At 38.8% G+C, this 21394-nt stretch overlaps 1 protein-coding gene across 3 annotated transcripts in view; it reads left to right on the top strand.

The window, feature by feature from the left end:
- Window positions 1–21394, top strand: part of ADAM23 (ADAM metallopeptidase domain 23) — a 165006-nt gene that overhangs the window by 123577 nt on the left and 20035 nt on the right. For all 3 annotated transcript variants that reach the window (XM_066281025.1, XM_066281023.1, XM_066281024.1), the window contains exons 17-24: window positions 310–399; window positions 1604–1684; window positions 7796–7846; window positions 8441–8504; window positions 10284–10389; window positions 13612–13731; window positions 15635–15803; window positions 17793–17904. In XM_066281025.1, coding sequence (XP_066137122.1) covers window positions 310–399; window positions 1604–1684; window positions 7796–7846; window positions 8441–8504; window positions 10284–10389; window positions 13612–13731; window positions 15635–15803; window positions 17793–17904 — 793 coding nt within the window. The remainder of the gene's footprint in view (window positions 1–309; window positions 400–1603; window positions 1685–7795; window positions 7847–8440; window positions 8505–10283; window positions 10390–13611; window positions 13732–15634; window positions 15804–17792; window positions 17905–21394) is intronic.

Genomic DNA, 21394 nt, shown 5'->3' with positions numbered 1-21394 from the left:
CGTGTGTTATTTCTGTCTTCATAAAACTAGGTTGAGTATTAAGAATGTAACAGAGCTACCCAAGGGGCGATGCCTGGTCAATAACTGACTTTTCCATAGAGAATCCCTTTCTCTGAAGATTGTGCTTTGTTGAGAAATATGGCAGGAAGGAATTTATCATCATTTAAGTGATTAATCCTTTCTTAAAGTATTTGTTTACTATTGTATACATCTCTTTATCTGGATTGTGCATAAGTCACAGGTGGAGAGAATGTCAGATGACTAATGGGTAAGCTTCCTCACTTAATTCATGTGAGATATTTTTTCTAGGAATGCTATGGATTGTGCTGTAAGAAATGCTCTCTCTCCAATGGGGCCCACTGCAGTGATGGGCCTTGCTGTAACAATACCTCATGTCTGGTGAGTTTCCTGACAGTTTCATCTTTCTTTTCATTGACGTATTAGCCAAATATCTCAATGTATATACATCGAGTATTTCTATACCTTGCCACAAATTTGTTGGTTGACAGTGTGCATGGAAATTTTGTAAAAATCAAGAAATACACCCAAATTCTGTGAGTCACAACATTTACCTTTACTGTAATTCCTGTCAACCATCCTGTCCTCCAATGCCTTCTTAAAAATGTATACTCACACTCCTTCCAAAAGAAACGTTGAGCATTACTCTATGAACACGGATGAAAATCAAGTTAGATGGTTGGCTAGAAGAGGGACAATTCCTGTAGTCTTTTCACTTTAGACTCTGAATTAGTGATCATATTTTTATATTTGGCTTTTTAAATCCCCTATAAAGGCAAAACATCTAGATAAGAAAGTAACATAAATATGTGTTATATGTGTAGACACATAATTACTTCCATCTATAGAGACTGGTTAATTTTTGAAAAATCACTTTATAAAGCTTCCCTTTTCTGATTTATAAAAACCTCTAATACTCCTTTTACTTATAAAATTATACAGTTTGGTTATTTTATTCAATATTAATGAGTATTATACATTATGATATTCTAGAAGATCCCAGCTTAGTGTATGCTCTTATGTCCTCTACCAGATTATAAACTGCTTGAGGGTAACGGGCTCTTCCCTTTGTTTTTTACTTACTCCTCTCTCAAACAGAATGCCTTGTATACAGTAGGCATTCACTGGTATTATTACCAAAGGGAACCATTGAAATTTGATTGTATGTATTTAGCTAAAGCAAGATTAATAATCCAAGTTCATAAGTCAGTTTGTGAACATTAGGTGTGTACACAAATCTTCAGAGAAATCTTAAGTGTTTATATTTTAGTGTTCTGTTGCTCTTTTGTCTTAAGCCACGCCATTTTTTGTTCTTTACATAATTGCCATCACATTGTCTTTAAAAATAAGACTCTGACACAGTGGGTTTTGAAATTTGGACATTTACTACCTTAGTTAATGATTCATACTTAGTACAGAGAATGGTAACTGGGCCATGCCTCTCTTCTGCAACTATCTTGCTAATTCGTACAAAGAGTTTGGTGATGGTTATGAGAGAGTATGAGAATTATTGGTGAACATCAGAAGGCTAAGTCTTTGAAATATTAATTAGTTCTAGCTTCTAACGTTGAATTTTGATTTGCAGTTTCAGCCAAGAGGATATGAATGTCGGGATGCTGTAAATGGGTGTGATATAACCGAATATTGTACTGGAGACTCTGGCCAGGTATGGCAAACTGAGTTTTAGGTAATGCATTTTACTTGTGAATACACATTTTAAAGCTTTCTATTTGGGTTACATGTGTGAATATACTTTAGCTCCTTTGTTTTTGTTTTCTTTCTAGTAATTTCTAGTTCTTCACCCTGCCTTTATATAAAGAATGTTTATTGTGGTTTTTGGATCCAAATCTTTTTTCTTCCAAGTTTCCTTTTTACATTTAGTTTCCTTTATCTGGTTTATACCCAACTAATTGGTTTATTTTCCTGGGCCCCACATCTAAAACACTAATGAAGCATTAATGTACTGTTTTCAAACATTTTTAAGCCACAAAACCTTTATTTTTATATATATAAATAAAATTTTGGATGGATGCCCAATACAGAAAGCAGGAAACAGGTAAGATTGTTCTGGTTGAAGTGAGGTTGGGAGCAGAAGTCCTCCTTTCTCAGCTCTGTGGGCATCTCCCACTCACAAAGCCCCGGCTTCATGGCCCATATGCTTTGGCATGACCTTCTTCATGTTAAAATTGTTATAACATTATAATTAATGTTGACTTATAACATTTCTTCTTTATGTAAGTTTTATGGTTTTAAAATTTTATGTCTTGTTATTTAAAGTCTTTATTTGTCATTCAAATGGATATTTCTTGAACAGCTGCCATATGTCAAATACTACAGTAAATGTTGGGATGAGGTAGAAATCAAGATGGACAAATCCTTGCTCTTCTGGAACATACATTCTGCTGGGTGGAGAAAAGCAAATGAGTGAACAAAAATATCAGATGGTGATAAGAGCTAAGCATAAAATAAAGTGGTGTGGAAAAAATGGTGGAGTGGGAGCTTTAGGTGAGGTTATCAGGTATATTATCTAAAAGAGTTGGCATTCAAGTGGAAATACAGATAAGGAGCTTGGCAGAAAATAGCAAGTACGGAAGCTTGGCCCCTTCAAACAATGGAATGAAAGCAGGTGAAGAATGGTGGGAGCAGGTCAGAGAGGAGGTCAGGGATCAGGACAGGTAGGAGCTTGGTAAGAATTTTGGGTTTCATTCTACCTTCGCATTCATTCTGACATTACTTACAAAGTATTTTCCCATACCATTTCATATGTATTATGTAAATATCCTTTTACAATTGCATGAGGGTCTATCTCGTGAATTAGTTGACTTCTGTATCTAGTGGTGGATATTTAGATTGTTGACAAGTTTTTAATATTATAATTAATATGGCAGTGAATATCTTTATGCATTTTTAAGAGTGTTTCTTGTTTGGGGTTAGCTAATTAGTCTAAGTTCCCTTGAGTACAGTTCCCTATTGCCCGGTTTTGTGGTTTCCAAGGGGCTACCAATAAATAGAGTAGAGATGGAGGCCAGAATATAATTTTTATTCTTGAAAGTGTTCAAGTTAAAAGCCATAGCATAGTGTGAGGGCTAAATAGGCTGCTTTATAAATCCCAGATTCAGGATATAGCAACAGGTTAATTGGGTCTGGAGTGATCTCTTTCTGCAGAGCCTAGCCCTTGACCTATATGTCGTAGAAGAGCTGTAGAGAGTCTGATTTATGTGAGTAGGCAAGAGAAGAATGGCAGAACTGAGCCAGAATGCCCAGTTACTCTTCCCAAATTTATCAACCAATCACCCACTCTACCTGCCTGAGAAAGAAGTGGGTGAAAGAGCAGAGAGTAGCTGGAGTTACATTGAATGTCCTTGCCAGGAAGGACAAGAGGAGAGGGGAAAGGCAGGTTCCAAACCGACCTCCTTGAAAGTTGTTGATGCGTTTCATCTGAGGCTCAACCCCAATGACCCATGTAAGGATATTGTGTAGTTGAAATGTGTTCAAACCATACGTCTGTGTTTTTTATGCATATCTGTTTTTTTACATTTAAATATGTGAATAGGTTTCTTTGTAGTGGCAAAGGGTAAGAATTGTGGCTTCTGCATTTTGTGACAAGTGCCCTGACACTCCTGATACACTGTTTCACTGAGCTGTGTTTTCAGTTTTGTAGAATAATACTATTTTTATTGCCCATCTCATATTGTTTTGGTTCTGTGTATTCAGCTCTTTCAGAAGTATAGTTTTTCCATTTCAACCTTTTACTTCTGAATTGCCGTAAAATTTCCTGGAAATAAGGCATTTGTAATGAGGGCTCTTTGTTCAACCGAATATTCTATTGTCTAAATTTTTTTTTTTAATTTTTCTGAAGCTGGAAATGGGGAGGCAGTCAGACAGACTCCCGCATGCGCCCGACCGGGATCCACCTGGCACGCCCACCAGGGGGCGATGCTCTGCCCATCTGGGGTGTCGCTCTGTCGCAACCAGAGTCACTCTAGCGCCTGGGGCAGAGGCCAAGGAGCCATCCCCAGCGCCCGGGCCATCTTTTTGCTCCAATGGAGCCTCGACTGTGGGAGGGAGAGAGACAGAGAGGAAGGAAGGGGTGGGGTGGAGAAGCAGATGGGCGCCTCTCCTGTGTGCCCTGGCTGGGAATCGAACCCGGGACTCCTGCACGCCAGGCCGACACTCTACCACTGAGCCAACTGGCCAGGGCCTATTGTCTAAATTTTTAAAAATTTTCTTTTTTTTTTTTATCTCATGTGTCTAAGGTAAAAACTGTATCGTTCACTTATTAGAATATTAGGCATATTAAAATAGCATGTTCTTTTAGTAATAATTTCCTTATATGACCAGGATGAACCTGGTCATGATAAGTGGCAGAGAGGGAGTTAAATGCGCTCAAATTCTTTGGCTTTGTAAGAGGTCATGAACTTTAAATTTAATTAATACTAATAATAATTAAGAATATATGATCTCTGAGAATTTCTGCATCTCTGAGAATCAGTATCGTTGGTGACATTACAACTTTATCTCTTTTATCTCAGTATATTTTGCTTAATTTTGATATTAGCATTAATTGATGCCTTTGAGCTACTTTTAAAGTTCATAATTTATAACTGAATAAACAATACTGTGCAACTGAGAGAACTCTTTGGCAAACAAGACTGAATGATATAAAAAAGATATTTTAGAAGGACGTGGTAAGTGTTTTTTGTTAGTACTGTGAAATATGTCCTCTAAATGGGTAGTATAGCACTATTTCAGATAAGCCCACTTAACTGCTGAGGCACATGTGCCGCGTAGAGGTGGGGTTGGAATGGCATTTAGGGACTGAATCCAGAGCTGTACTCACAGGCATGGTGCGCAGGGCACTATAAAGTACACAGCTTTATGCTTCTTCTGTTTTAAATGTCTCCAGAGGCCATAAAACATTTCATAATTTTCCTTTTTTAAACATTTCAACAATAAGCAACTGGCTTTTATTAGCCTAAACTAAAAAAGAAATTGATTAGAAATCTTCTTGCATGTAGCTATGGTAGCTTATAACAAGGGAAAGTAAAGAATTTTTTCATTAGTGAAGAATTCTATGAGTTCTTTTCTATTGAACCATGACAGAAGTCAAATATGACAAATTAATTTTAGACCCTGGCGTGCCTATTATGGTAGTGACATTGCTTTTTATTTTTTGTTCACTGTGGTTGTATTCATTGTGGAGTAAGTGAATAATTAATGTTAGTTGATTAATAAGATAATGACTATGTTTTGAGTGGCTTTGCATGGACAAAAGAGACCACAGGGATCTCTGTTTTTGTGTAGTTGACCCAGTATGCCAGGTTTTAGTGCTGATAATTATATCCTTTTTAAATTTTTTTTATAATTACATCCTTTGAATAGTCACCATCAGGTTGAATGAAAAGTTCTGGTGAATGAAAGCTTATGTGAGAGTAGAAAGATTTCAAAATGTTCCTTAATAAGTTACTGCTTCTTAGCAATTCTAAACTAGTTCTATTAGTTTTCTGCAGTGAACTTGATAAACAGCTTGATATGTCCAGCATAGAATAACTTAATTGTATCTGTATGGGCCATTCATTTATTTTCTTAGTCAGCCAATAGTTGAGTAGTTGAGCACCTACTCAGTGAATATTGAGCTCAGTTTTGTTGTGGGTGTTAGGGAGGCAGCAGGGAACAAAACACAAAACCCCTGTTCACAAGCAGCTCACATTAGGATGGGACAGTAGACACACCAATAAGTAAAATACTGTGAATCCTCACCTAATGTCATCAACAGGTCCTTGGAAACTGGGACTTTAAAAATAAGGACACACAACAACCAAGTTTACCACAGGCTAACTGATGTGAATAATAGTTAAGTTCCTATGGCCCTTTTCTTGTCACAGGTACATTAAAGATGCAAAACACTTCTAATACTAAACATTGAAATCAATGTGAGCTATGCAGATATTTTAAAAAGATGAATGACATATAAATAAGTTTATTCTTTTCCAACCTACTTATTTCTGGGTTGTGGGTGACTGGAACTTGTCCCAACCCTGGTCATGCAAAGTGGAAACTTGTCTGGACAGAACACCCTTCCATCCAGGGTGCATACATGCCCATCCGTGCTTACTCACACTGGGATACTTAGACATGCTAATCACCTCACATGCATGTCTTTGGAATGTGGGGGGAAACCAGGATTCCTAGAAAAAAAACTCATGCAGACATAGGCAGAACTTGCAAACTCCACAAAGCGAGCTGCCCTGGTTGGGAATCAGTTTTTATTTTTCTTTCCTATGGATGTTATGACAAAATGTCATTCGAGGACCTGCTGCATAGGAATAGTCGGTTGGTGATAAGTACCACGGAGAAGAAACAGGGACTTGGAAACAGAGAATGCCAGCTTGGGAGGGGTTGCAGTTTTGAAGAGCATGGTCAGCCAAGGCTTCTCTTGAGATGCTTATACTTGAGCAAAGTCCTAAAGAAGGTGAAAGAGTAAGCATGCAGAAATTGGGGGGAAGACTGAAGGAAGAGCTGGGGCAAAGGGCGTGGGTGGCAGGATGCCTGGCACATTCACCGAGAGTCAGATCAGTCATGGCGGAGTGTGTGAATGAAGCCAGGGAGATGATGGAGTTGGGGGGAGCACATGTTGGATTTTGAACCATTGAGCAGGGAGATGACACGATCTGGTTTACGTTTTTTTAAAGGGTCACTCTGGTAGCTGTGGAGATTATAAGGCAACTAGGGTTGAAGCAGGGGAATTGATTGGAGGCTGTTGTATAATCCAGGTGAGAGGTGGTGATGGATTGGACCAGGCGTTAGCAATGGAGGTGGAGAACAGAGGTCAGGTACTGATGGTATTTTGAGGGTAGAAGCTATTGGGATGATTTGACAGACTAGAAAGAGAGAAGTAAAGGATGACTCCAATTATTTGGGGCTGGAATAATTAAAAGAGTATGACTTCCCTTTATGGAGGAGGTGACGGAAATCTGAGGGGGACCTCAGTGCATATTGCTGTGTTTCTTACTTGCCACACCTGTATTTTTTTCTTTTCATATTTATTTTGAACACTGTAGCAGAGACTTTGCATTGAACCTTTTGTTTTAGCCTTCTTAAATGTGGTAAATGAAATGTGGTAAATGAGAGTAAACACTGTAACTTAAATGTATTTGGGGTAATTTGGGATGAAAATGAAGTATACTTTTAAATAAGTATTCAATAAATAGACCTGAAAAAAAGAAATAGCTGTCACATCAAGATTGTTCTAGTAACAGGTCTGTGGTTTGAGAGGTCAGCCATGTAATGGAGATGTTGCACTTACATTGATTGAAAGGCAGGCTATTTCTTCTTCCTTAGTAATGTGTCCCATAGGTGAGTATCGTGGGTGTCAAATATAGATTTGTTATTTTTCACAGAGCTGAGCCAGTCTGCAAATTGTTTCCCGAGTGTGTCCACTCATACGTAACAAGCTGATTCATATCTCTTCATTGTCCCTTCTAATCCCTTCTACTTTTAGCTCTGTAGGCAACTGAATGTAACTTATTATTCTAGTCTACTTCTTGGAAAATAGAGAAACATGGAAAAGTACTCACTGCATGGACCTAATTTATTATTTTTACCAATAATGGGAGAATTAATTTGGGTAATCTACTTAAGGAGTTACTTATATTTTTTCTAAACATTTCCAATTATATATTTACCACACTTGATATTTTGCGTTTTTATATATTGTGCCCATAACCTGAAGGTACTTAACATGGTGAACCTTAACTAAAGAGATTATGTTTTTCAGTGCCCACCAAATCTTCATAAGCAAGATGGATATGCGTGTAATCAAAATCAGGTATGCTTGCCTATCAGTTTTAAGTATAATTTTAGAAGGATTAGTTTGTGAGATTTTTTTTATATAAATGTAATTTTAAAAGGAAATAACAATTTAAACAATAATAAATTATTACAGTAGTCTTCTAGTTCAGAATTGCTTTGTGTCATTCCAAATACTAATTGTATTATACTATATTTAACTTTGTGACAAATTGTCCAGATTGAGGGCAAGAATTAGGAAACTAATTTATTGAGTTATGACTATCTTTCGATAATACCAGTCTGTTTATTATGAAACAATCTGTTATAACATGGGTTTTTTCCTCCTAATGCCATGTGATAAACTAACTATTCACAAACAAAGGAAGCTAACAATCGTTTTGGTATCTCCCAAAGAAATGTCCCGATTTTTGTTTACTGTAAAATTAAAAATTTTAGATGATTAGTTTTGATTTAAAGAGCTGTACTGTAATGTAAGGTCTGTTCTGAGTTTCAGATTTGAATTGTTACTCTCAGGCTTGTCTTAAGATGTTTGAGATTCTCATTTCCACAGTGAGAGTTTAAGGGGGGACAGAACTGGCGCCCTCTGCCTCACATGTGTTCCCGTCCCCAGGGCCGCTGCTACAGCGGGGAGTGCAAGACCCGGGACAACCAGTGTCAGTACATCTGGGGAGCAAGTAGGTGGCCTTTCCTGTCGTTGGAAACACATGGGTTTCTGTTCGGGCTGCTCTTCTCCGCCAGCCTCGCTGAAAGAGATGTACAGCTGGGGGTGATGCCTTTTTAAAAAAAAATCTAAACAAGGGTGAAATAAAGAGAATAGAACTACAGACAAACGCTGAAGTTGGGGACTTGTCATCAGAGCTGACCAGTGTCATTCAGTGCTTGTGGCTGTAGGAGAAGGGACGGTACATCCAGTTGCAAGGACTGGGTTGAGTGCAGCGGTCATGTTCCTTACCCAGCCACTTTGTATGATTTCTTTTGTATCTTGGATTTAACATTTATCCCCCACCCCTCCATCCCCTAAAGTTAGCTTACTGTTCTTTTACCTCAGGAAAGTTCAGCTCTTATTTTTTAAAATGTATTTAGAAAGTTAAATTTAATGGGATGACGTTGATCAGTAAGAGTATATAGGTTCCAGGTAAACATCTCTATAGCATCTGAACTGTTGATTGCATTGTGTGCCCATCACCCAAGCATTTAAACTCTGTAATTCACTACCCTCAGTTTGAAGTGCAGAAATGCAGGTACAGCCCAAAGTGCAGACGGAGATAGATTCAGGTACATGGTCGTGATTCTCGGTGTACTCCCTGAATGTTAACACACGTTATCTTCCTGACATTTCCAGTGCCTCTTCAGTGAACTGCAGCAGCTCATGAGGGTCAGGGCAGAAGAGAGAGAAATGGGTCTGCCGTGCTGACTGGGGCTGGGTCACCCCCAAAGAAATAGAAAGCACACAAAAGGAGACTAGACCGTTGCACAAGTGATCTCAGTGTTCAGCACATATTTATCTGAAAGATTGACTTTTGGTGCTTCAGTTTTTTTGTTTGTTTATTTGGGTTTGTTTTTGTTTTTGTTTTTTTGTATTTTTCTGAAGTGAGAAGCAGGGAGGCAGAGAGATAGACTTCTACATACACCTGACCAGGATCCACCCAGCATGTCCACTAGGGGGCGATGCTCTGCCCATCTGGGGCATTGCTCTGTTGTAACTGGAGCCATTCTAGTGCCTGAGGTGGAGGCGATGGAGCCATCCTCAGTGCCCGGGCCAACTTTGCTCCAATGGAGCCTTGGCTGCGAGAGGGAAAGAGAGAGATAGGAAGGAGAGGGAGGGGTGGAGAAGCAGATGGGCGCTTCTCCTATGTGCCCTGGCCGGTAATCGAACCTAAGACTTTTACACACCAGGCTGAGGCTCTACCACTGAGTCAACCGGCCAGGGCCTGGTGCTTCAGTTTTGATAGAGGAAAGATAATAGGGGCATATTTCTTTTACAAGGTTTCAGTTGGCTAAGACTTTATAGTGCTCTTAATATTAGTAGAAAACAGGACCAAGAATGTTTACTAGTTTTCTGTGTGTCACTTCATTAATTTCTGCTGATGATCATTCCTACCTTCTACCTTCAAACCCACTAGCAAGAATTGGGAATAGTGTTGTTGTTTTTTTAAGTTAAAGGTAGTAGTGTGTTGGAGATGTCTTGTACTATTAGCTTGTAAGAGTTAACTGTTAAAATTTCAGGAATTTTAGAAGCCAATTGACATCGCACTGATACCTTGAAATTAGCCATGCATCATACCATGGACATTCACATAATAGTATTTACACCATGGAAATTGGTAAATGCTGCAAATTAGGATTTTTTTTCCCCCTGGGGAATTAGTTGTCAAACATTTACCAGCATGCTATTGGTTATGGGTCACGAAGAGAACTAATATAAATTCTCTTCTCTTGCTCATCCCCCAAAGAGGCTTCAGGGTCTGACAAGTTCTGTTATGAAAAGCTGAACACAGAAGGCACGGAGAAGGGAAACTGTGGGAAGGACGGAGACCGATGGATTCAGTGCAGCAAACAGTGAGTGGTCAGCTGTGGGGTCTGATGAGTGGGCAGGAAGCCCTGACTCTCCTGTGAAATGGGCACAAAATAAATGTTACTGACTTTTTATAAATGTTTAACTATTTAAAATTTTAAAGTATACATTTTAAAAAGAACATTGGCTTATCTAGAGGCAAATGGCCACGCACTAAACTGTTTCTGTGGCTCCCACTCACACCATTTCTGTAAAATTCAGACAATTTCTCACATGCTGTCTTTTTTACCTGATGCTTGTTTGGAAGAGATACTTTGCCAAGGTATTACAAATTAATATTAGGTTTTAATTTTGTACTGTTGGTATAAGATTTCCCCTATGACTGGTCTAGTGTATACAGAATTCTACAACCAATATATGCAGAATGTATATATTTTGGGGACCATTCAGAGTGCAATAACATATTTTTGATCACTTTATGAGCTCAGGACCATTTGACTTAATTAAACATCTAGCATCTGTATCAGAGATCTCTATTCCTTTCTGAAAAGGGTCTATCTAGTTAGTGCTCACTGGAGACATCTGTACTCAGGAAACGAGATGTTTTCAGAGCTCATCAGTGGTGTTTCCCCTTGATTAGTTGAAGAAAGTTAATACTGATGTAATGGTTAAATCAATGACTTGGCTCTATGGGACCTTCAAGGTACAGACCAAGGTTCCTTTGTTTTTCTTCCATAACAATGACGATTCTTCCCTCAGTTTTGAAACAGACAAGGATTTAAAGAAAGTTTTTATTTCCCTAGTGAATAGTTTCTATGTTGCACTTTATGAAACATTGCAGTTCCAACTAGTCTTTGATGATGGATGAGGCCTTTGAAGACAATAAATCTCTGACAATAATTTCTTTAAAGTGAACCCAAGAAACAGAGCAGAGCTTCCCACCTGATGACTCACAAGTACGGTACAAATGTTCTGCAGTCTTTAGTCCAGGGAGTGGGAGACAGTGGAGCACAAAGTTGTCAAAGCCCAGGGGGTTGGAATTAGATTAGGTTTGTTCATTCACTCAGTGTCCTAGACAAATGTGATCATTTATCTGTGTCTCCATGACTTCAGAAAGTTTGGGAGGCACTGGATTAGATCATTGTAAAATGTTGCTTTGAAATACCTGGTAACAGAATATCCAACCACTCAGGAGCTAAAGAAAATCAATGGGTTTTTTGAGACTTTTAACAGTTGTGAAATATAACACATAAACAGAAAAATGGATAATGCACAAATATATGTTCTACCAAATATAAATAATTATGAAGTGAACTCCCATCTTCTACCTGGATCAGGAAATAGGACATCGAAGCATCCCAGAAAGTGCTCTTCCCCTCACAGTGCCTGCCCCTCTCTGGGAGGTACCATCATTTCAACTTGAAGGCACTCGCTTTCTTGCTTTTCTTTAGTGCTTTATTGCCTAACTGTTCATCTCCAAATGATATACTTTGCCAAAAGTTTTGGTAACTTCATATAAAAGACATTATACTTTCTGGATTATTTTGTATTTTGCTTCTGAAGTTCAGCACTTTTAAGAGTCTTCTATACTGTGTGTAATGTCATTTTTTGTTCATTTGTTTTACTTTCGTTCGCATTTATAGCAATATATCACAATTTATTTTTTTAGGTGAGAGGAGGGGAGATAGTGAAGCAGACCCCAGCATGCACCCTGTCTGGGATCTACTCGGCAATCCTGTTTGGGGCCGATGCTCTAGTATTGAGCTATTTTTTTTTTTTTTTTTTACAGAGACAGAGAGAGAGTCAGAGAGAGGGATAGACAGGGACAGACAGACAAGAATGGAGAGATGAGAAGCATCAATCATTAGTTTTTCATTGCGCATTGCAATACCTTAGTTGTTCATTGATTGCTTTCTCATATGTGCCTTGACCGCGGGCCTTCAGCAGACCGAGTAACCCCTTGCTTGAGCCAGCGACCTTGGGCTCAAGCTGGTGACCTTTTGCTCAAACCAGATGAGCCTGCGCTCAAGCTGGCAACGTTGGGGTCTCGAACCTGGGTCCTCAGCATCCCAGTCCGACGCTTTATCCACTGCGCCACCACCTGGTCAGGCTAGTACTGAGCTATTTTTAGTGTCTGAGGCTGTCATGCTCCAATGGAGCTATCCTCAGTTTTTGGGGCCATGCTCAATCTTTTTTCATTCTATATTGACAGATATTTAGATTGATCCATGTTTTAGCTATTAGGAACCATGCTGCTGTGAACATTATTTATGTGTAACTTAGTGCACACTTGGACATATTTTTCTAAGGCATGTACCTAGAAGAAAAATTACAAAGTCATGGGATGTTTTTTTTTCAGTGCCACAAAGTCATGTGACACTGTTTTCTTTTTTAAATGGTTGTAAACTCTACCAGCGATAACATGTATATGAGAATTTTGTACTACATTCTCACCAATGTTTTGTATTATCAGAATTTTTACTTTTATCTATTCTGGTGGATATGGTTATAATTTGCATTTCCCTGATTACAAATGGAATTTAGTACATTTTCATGCATTTTTTTGGCCAGTGGATTTCTTTTTTGTGATGTGCCACTTTTATTCTTTATTTCTTTTTAGAAAGTCATTATTTACTTAAAAAAAATAGGCTGGAAGTAGGTGCCCTCAGGGTGGGTGAGTCATTTAATAATGTCACTAAGGACCCAGATGATTTCTGCCCCTCGGCTCTGTAATCCATGCCGTGTTCAGTATCCTGATGCTTGTGAAGTTAACAATTGCAAGTTAGCTGTAAAGGCTCTATGTTCCAAGGCAGGAAGCAGAGGTAGGAACAATGATCTTCCTGTCAAGCTCTAACCTTTCTATCCAGAAAGCAACACTTTTCTCAGTAGCTTCCTAGCCAGCTTTCCCTCACTTCTCAACACCCAGGGCCACTTTGAGCTCTAGGAAGAGATGAAGGAAGGATAGCCAGGAAGGAGAGTATAGGACATGGAAGTACATGACTAGCTTAGCCACCAGGCAGGACCATCTTTCAGGGCTCAGCACTGTGCTACCCCCAAACAAAATTGCTGTCCCATTAGTAGGAAAGGTGGGGGCTCATAGCCAACCGACAATATCTGAACAAATGTTCTTGTCTAGAGGGAAAGAGAATATTTTCATATTTTGAGTATATTGATATATGGACTGAAAAGTTTTGATTTTTTTGAGCATGATTCCTCCTGTCTTATTCTGTTTTTTGTTTGTTTGTTTGTTTTTGAAACATGTTTAGTGATGTGTTCTGTGGTTTTTTACTCTGCACCAACCTCACTCGAGCTCCACGTATTGGTCAACTTCAGGGAGAGATCATCCCAACTTCCTTCTATCATCAAGGCCGGGTGATTGACTGCAGGTAACATATTAACATATTAAATATGAGTCATGAGAATTACAAATGTAGAAAAATTGAGGGAAATTTTTCTACTTCTCACAAGAGGAATATTGATTGAGATTTTATTGTCACCTTTCATGATAAGAAGAATCATTTGCAAATTACATTTGTTCAAAAATTGTACCAGTTATTAGTAATGGGGCATTCTTTGTAATTATAATCTTAAGAGTAGACTTATGTTATATGTTTTGACCCACTATTAAAACTTTAAGCATTGGAGGCTCTGGCTGGTGGCTCAGTGAATAAAGCATCAGCCCAGTGTATGGACGTCCCAAGTTCTATTCCTGGTCAGGGCACACAAAAGTGACCATCTGCTTCTCCCTTCCCTCCCCCTCTCTCCCTCTCTCCCTCCTGCAGCCAGTGGCTTAATTGGTTCAAACGTGGCCCTGGGCACTGAGGATAGCTCCATTGGAGCATGATAGCCTCAGGTGCTAAAAATAGCTCGGTACTTGAACATTGGCCCTGATGGGGTTGCTGGGTGGATCTTGGTCGGGGTGCATATGGGAGTCTGCTTCATTCCCCTCTTCTCATCTAACCCCCCCCCAACAACAAACAAACAAAAAACCTGTAAGCATTGTAATATGTCAGTATTTGATCACTCTGTGTGTTTTACTTTTATGACCAAAAAAAGAGTTTTTGCTTTACTTTATGTAGAGATGTCTGGTTTAGAAGATGGTTTAATAAATACTTAATTACACATAGAAAATATTTATTAAAATATAATTTATAGCTGTTGACAAACATTTGATATCCAATTACCTATGAGGACAAGGCACAGAAGATGTGGCACTTATTTGTAAGCCAGGGAGTCATATTATATTCCAAATAATCATCATTCCCTTCAAAATAATCATAATTCTCAGATGCTGTGCTCTCATTTAAATGGCACTGTTGTTGCTCAGAAACACTTTTGGGATCCACCCTACAGAATTACCTTCAATATCTACAAACTTTTATCCTTAGTATTCCCAGAGTAGCAGACCTTCATCTTATGTGAGTCATTGTAAGATCTGGAAACATCTTAAAGTAATTTTGAACAAAATTTAGTAAATTGACTGGGTAACCAAATTGGATATTGCTGTCTTGGTCAAATGCTTGCTGTTTCTCTGTATTTTAACTGGCTCTGAAGGCAAGTCTAACAGGGTCTTAGATAATGAGATCCTTCTTGGAGTAAATCATTGTTTTCAAATATAGTTTGATGCATACAAGCTTTCTTTGAATATGTAAGTTTTCACATGTCTTTAGAGAGAACAGCCTTGTTAAATTGTATTGTTATGTTCTAAATTGGTATATTTGTAAACTGTTTAGCAAGATGTACTCTGCTAGTAATTATAATATCAACTATTATTTAAAATGAAGTTGTTTCTAACTTTGGAATTTTAGGAGTAAATATCAATAGAGAGGAACCAGCTTATTTCTTCCCTCATGAGTAATCCAATCTTCCAAAGTAATAATAATTTTCAAAATATTTATTTGCTATTTTTGCTCAACATCTGCCTTTTCGTACCATGACATGGCTGAAAGCACTGGAGAGCTGACGATAAGATTGCTTCTCTGATTCACTCCACTCATCTTAATGCTGCTCTTGAAAAAAGTGAACATTTAGAGTCCACTTGGTACAAATGGCACGTGCTTTCCCGATGATGTGTGCTATAAGAATAAGGAAAGGTGGTGTCTTTTTATCATGTTCTTTAATTAAGGGGGAGGGGGGAAGGGGACAGGAGGAGGAAAGGGAAGAAATGCTAAGAGAAGTCCATGTCCAGTGGCAGCCTCTTCAGCATCATGAACAGCAAGGCCCATTCCTGTTGATGTTAGAGTTCTGAGTGTGGTGCTAATGCCAGCATGAATATCTTTCTCCTTTTAGTGGTGCTCACGTGGTTTTAGATGATGATACAGATGTGGGCTACGTGGAAGATGGAACGCCATGTGGCCCATCTATGATGTGTTTAGATCGGAAGTGCCTACAAATTCAGGCCCTAAATATGAGCAGCTGTCCACTTGATTCCAAGGGTAAAGTCTGCTCAGGTCACGGGGTAAGTAGATGTCCGTGTTCCTGTCTAGACCTTTATTATCTGGCATCCTCAGAGTTCACAGTGGTTAGACTTCCAGCTCAGCCACTCTCTCCCTGTGGCTGTTGCCAATATCCATGCACTGACTATGTTTATTTTCTTAGTACCCTTATCTGCTAACAGTAACATCCGTATGTATTAATATAGTGTACTCATTGTTTCTTTTATCACTATTTGCACTCACTACATTCTCTAGATATAGCTTGACATCTAAGGAGTTGGAAGACAATTGATACGATTATTAAAGGAACTATAAAGACCCAATGTGATTACTCTGAACCATTTGAATAAGTTAAATCCTCTCAGTAATTCCCTTTCAGCTACTCAGCATGCATACTGGGTGAGCATCTATGTGTGCAAGGTCACATCCGACTAACCGTTGGATCAGTGATATAATTCACATGTTTAAAATTTCATGGTTATGTTTGTATCATTGCCAGTCAAAAGAAGAGACACTATCTCTACCTGCACATATCTTTAATTCTGTGAACAAAATGTTCGGGCAGACATACCTGGCAAACCTGGGCTTAATGTCTAAAAACAAATCTTAGTAATAGTTTAAATTTGGCTTAGTAAAAGAAAGATGTTTAAAAATTTACACAGACCACAGAAATGGACAAAAGACACATGAAGAAAGGTAGAATGATGATGTGATGATATAAAAGGAAGGTGCTGAAACGAAGGTAAAAGGAATCCAGACTATAGACAGCTAAGCAGGGGCTATAGAATAAAACATGGTAGAAAGACCTAGGAAGCATGTGCCCAACAACTACATATAGCTTACGGTTTGGTTGGATTATAGATCCACGAGGAAGGCGGTATAAACTAGTGATCGGAAGCGCGGCTTTGGGGGCCTGAGAGAATCCTGGGTGTGAATCCTGACTCTGCGTCTCGTTATCCCAGTGACTCTGGGCAGCCACCTAACCTCTCTCATTCATCAGGACGCTAGTGTGAGGATAAATGAAAGGCAGTACATCAAACACTTAGCAAAGGTACCTAGCACATAGGAACTGCTCAGTATTTGCTGCGTTAAAACAAAAGCACTGAGCAGACCATTTCATTAGAGTTATTGCTTTGTAAGCATTATAAAACTTAATGCATTAAAAGGGCCCTTGACTCTCGACTATCCTTTCTACTTTTTCATCTTGTTTAAAAAAAAAAAAAAAAGGTCAAATTCAATCTTGTTAATCATAATCACAGTGTTACAACATTAAAAAGCTTTTTATACCAACAGGCTTAAGTTTGATTTTATCATCTGCAATCATCTGTCTCTGAATGTATTTCACAGGAAGATAAGGGTTTAAACTACTCTGTCTCTGGTTTGCAGATGGGTGTCCATTTCATCTAAATTACCTGTCCATTCTAGCATGCTGCTTGGTCCCCAGAGGACAAGAGAGGAGACAAAGGTCTCTTAGGAAGGTCTTAGCCTGGCTGACTGAGAGGAGAGCGACCATGGTGGGAGGGGTGCTCCTCTGGCTGGGAAAGTGCCACCCAGTGACCTCGGGGGTGAACGTGGTGATGTAATGCAGCATATTGATGATTTATGTCTCCTGGTCTTTATCTCTGGCAGTGCCTCTTCAGTAGTATCTATTAACTCCTTGAATTAAGTGTATATATTTCTAAAATATGGCTTTAGAAATAACTACCTATGAAAAAACTACATTGTCAGACATCTGAGTATTTAAATGATATCAGCATGAATAATTAACATTTAATTTTTAAATTTCTTCTTTTTTATCTTTTTTTTTTTGTAGTTAACTAAAAAACCACCATTCAACTCCTTGTCCCATACATGGTTTCCCCTTGTCTAATATCTAAAACCGTGGGAGACTTTTAAAGAATTCCAAATGGTTTTTAAAATGTCTGCCTAGCCCTATGTCTTTTTTACACTTATAAGCGGTACTCTACTAAGCATGGCAAAATTGTTCCATCTCTCTTCTTTGTTCTTCACAGGTGTGTAGTAATGAAGCCACCTGCATCTGTGATTTCACCTGGGCAGGAACAGACTGCAGTATCCGGGACCCAGTTAGGAATCTTCATCCCTCCAAGGATGAAGGACCCAAGGGTTTGTGTGATTTCAGTTTCAATTCCCAACATACTGAATTCATTGCTACTCTTCCTATGGTGCCAACAGAACAACACATAAGAATATCACTTTAGCCATTCAAGTGTATAGTTCATGTTACTGCAGAATTAAGGATTCGAGTATATCACATTGAAAAAATAAAACATTTGAATCATCCCTTAGTCTAGAACAGGAGTCAGGAAACTTTTTGCCTGAGAGAGCCATGAACGCCACATATTTTAAAATGTAATTCCGTGAGAGCCATACAACGACCCATGTACCTTATGCATTATCCAATAAAAATTTGGTGTTGTCCCAGAGGACAGCTGTGATTGGCTCCAGCCACCTGCAACCATGAACGGTAGGAAATGAATGGATTGTCATACATGAGAATGTTTTATATTTTTAACATTATTATTATTTTATTAAAGATTTGTCTGAGAGCCAGATGCAGCCATCAAAAGAGCCACATCTGGCTCGCAAGCCATAGGTTCCCGACCCGTGGTCTAGAACCAAGATTAGGAAAAAGTAAATATATATAGCAATTTCCTTTCTTTTCTTTCCTTTAAACCTCATTCTTTTTTTTTTTTTTACATCATCACAAATGGTAACCATTTTATAGTTTGTCTAAGCAATATCAGTTTTCTAATAGATCTGTCTTTTTGGATGACATGCAACTTGTTGTTCTTCAGTACTTGAAAAGTGAAATACATGGAAGTTGTCCTTTTCCATGCTCTGTTTTAAATACACCCTTGATTTAGGAAGAAGTTAGAATTTTTCATGGAGCTTGAGCTCTTCAAAGAACACATGAGTGATCTGGACCTTTGTTCTAGTCAGCCATTCAAAGGAGAGAAATGACAGTTTTAGAATTCGAAGCAGTCTCAGTGACCGGCTAGCCACGCCAGCCTCCTTTTGCAGTTGAGAGCACCCAGGCCCGGAGGTCAGGTGACATGCTATACTTCTTCAGGTAACTACAGGCAGGGCTGGGACCAGGACCTGAGTCCCCAGTGCCAGGCCCATCCTCTTCTGTTACCTGATGCTATAATGTGGTCTGTGCTGCCCTGAATGTGGTAATCATTTTCTCATTATTCTCCCTCGTCGCCACCCATCAGATGATTTTCAAAGATGGAGAAGAGTCATCAGTCGCAGCAGGCTTATGGTCGCACTGACCCGGGAACACCTGAGAAACAAGTCCCGGTGACCTTGTGCCTCGGGTCTTCTCTCACGGTGCTGCTAACAGTGTCTGAGAGATAATCACCAGGCGTTTTTCCTGCAGGCGGGAAAAATACGTGTAGAAACAGTATCATTTTGATCTGTTCAGTTTTGGATAAAAGCTCGTTTAAACACTCTGAGCTGCAGTATTCGTATGAGGAAATAACAACTTCAAAAGCCTCTGAAGCTCTATAGCCCTCAATTCTGAAGAGATTGAGGCTGATTCAAGTGCATGCTTAATATTCAGTAATAGTGCGTGTGTTAAGACACTTTTCATACATTTGCTTAATATCCCCATGACACTATAATTCTGTAAGAATCGGGTCTATTTTCTGTTCTATTACTAAAAAGGAACTAATTCCACTTTTACATGTAGTCCTTTATTACTTTAAAACTAGAACCAAAAAAAAATCTTCAATCCACCTTCAGAACTTAGATTTAGAGAAGATGTATCTATCAAGAGATGCAGAGGTTCATTTTTTTCCAAATTTTCTCTCCATAGCACGTCTGTGAGTCTCTTAAAGATCTAGAAGCTGTTTCCTCCAGGAATGTATAAATGTGCCTGAACAGATGAGCAGAGCTCAGTTGGCTTAGACTGTGCTTTTTTTCACTAGGTGGGGTACGGGATTGTTAATTGCCTGACCCTCTGTATTCCCCATTCCTGTACCTACCCAGGCCTAGAAAACTTAATTCAAGGCATAAAGTGAACAGCTACATTCTAGAGAAGGAGATATGTACAGCAGTCTTTATTTGTTTTCCTCCCTATTTAATATGGTGCTATTCTACATTAACTTTAAAGATAATCTTTCGGTCATTCAAATAATGCATGTTTATTGTAGAAAATACAGAAAAATAAAAGAATAAAAATAAAAATCACCCTTTATTCCACAGCTGAGAGATAGTCATATAAGCATTCTGGTGTATTTTGTTCCTGTTGTATTTTTTCCCCCTTCTTAATGAAGACAATGCAGTCATTAGAGTAAGGGTAATGTAACCATTGGTTCTAAAATTGTTAAAATCCTTGTGCTCTTTAATAATCTTGTTTAAACTGAAAAAGCCACTAATTAATGTACATGAAGAAGAGTTAATTATTAGATTTCTAGAAAAATCAAGCAATTATAGTATAAATAACAGCTTTATCTTTATTTATATCTTTTCAGCCTCTGTAGAAAAATCTGTTGATATACTAGTAAAATGGGGAATAACAGAAATGAAACCTGCAAGACTTTGTTGTAGGTTTTATGATTTTATTTTTAGTGTTTTGGTTAAGAGAAGGTGATGAGAGAGAAGCTATGTATTTTTGTTTCCATTAAGATAGCAAATATTTATCGACCATATACTGTTTAAAAGATAGCCCGTCCTTGGCACATAGGTTTTATGATTTTATTTTTAGTGTTTTGGTTAAGAGAAGGTGATGAGAGAGAAGCTATGTATTTTTGTTTCCATTCAGATAGCAAATATTTATCGACCGTATACTGTTTAAAAGATAGCCCGTCCTTGGCACATAGTAGCCACTCAATAAATACTAGATCCCTTCCCTTTGGAAATATGTAAGGAAATGAAATGTTGCGTATCAATACTCGTTTTCAGTTTAGCAGTATCCATTTGTTGGATTACCTTGAGGAAGAGTAGCAGGTAATGGACTCAAGATTTTGAAATAATCAGTACTTTATTTTTTATTTTTTGTGAATTTTTATCAGAGTTCATTTTAATCAAATTGATGACATATGCCAGGGAACAAGATCTTAAATGTCTCCTTAATCAGTACTTTCTTAACGTCAGATTCAGCAGCTGTATGAGGATTTATTTTTTTTTTTGTATTTTTCTGAAGTTGGAAACGGGGAGGCAGTCAGACAGACTCCCGCATGCGCCAACCAGGATCCACCCAGCATGCCCCCCAGGGGGCGATGCTCTGCCCATCTGGGGCATTGCTCTGTTGCGACCAGAGCCATTCTAGGGACTGAGGCAGAGGCCACAGAGCCACCCCCAGTGCCCGGGCCATCTTTGCTCCAATGGAGCCTTGGCTGCGGGAGGGGAAGAGAGAGACAGAGAGGAAGGAGAGGGGGAGGGGTGGAGAAGCAGATGGGCGCTTCTCCTGTGTGCTCTGGCCGGGAATCGAACCCGGGACTCTTGCACGCCAGGCCAATGGTCTACCACTGAGCCAACCAGCCAGGGCCGAGGATTTTCTTTATAGATGAATGCTACATATTCCTTCTCATGGTTGAATTGATTTGACTGGCACTTGTCTGATTGAACCCAGTGTTATGGCCCTCTCCAA

Source organism: Saccopteryx bilineata, chromosome 5 (assembly GCF_036850765.1).
Source record: "Saccopteryx bilineata isolate mSacBil1 chromosome 5, mSacBil1_pri_phased_curated, whole genome shotgun sequence".
Lineage (NCBI taxonomy): Eukaryota > Metazoa > Chordata > Mammalia > Chiroptera > Emballonuridae > Saccopteryx > Saccopteryx bilineata.
The sequence above is the reverse complement of the archived record's forward strand: the minus strand, read 5'-3'. Positions and strand labels throughout refer to the sequence as shown.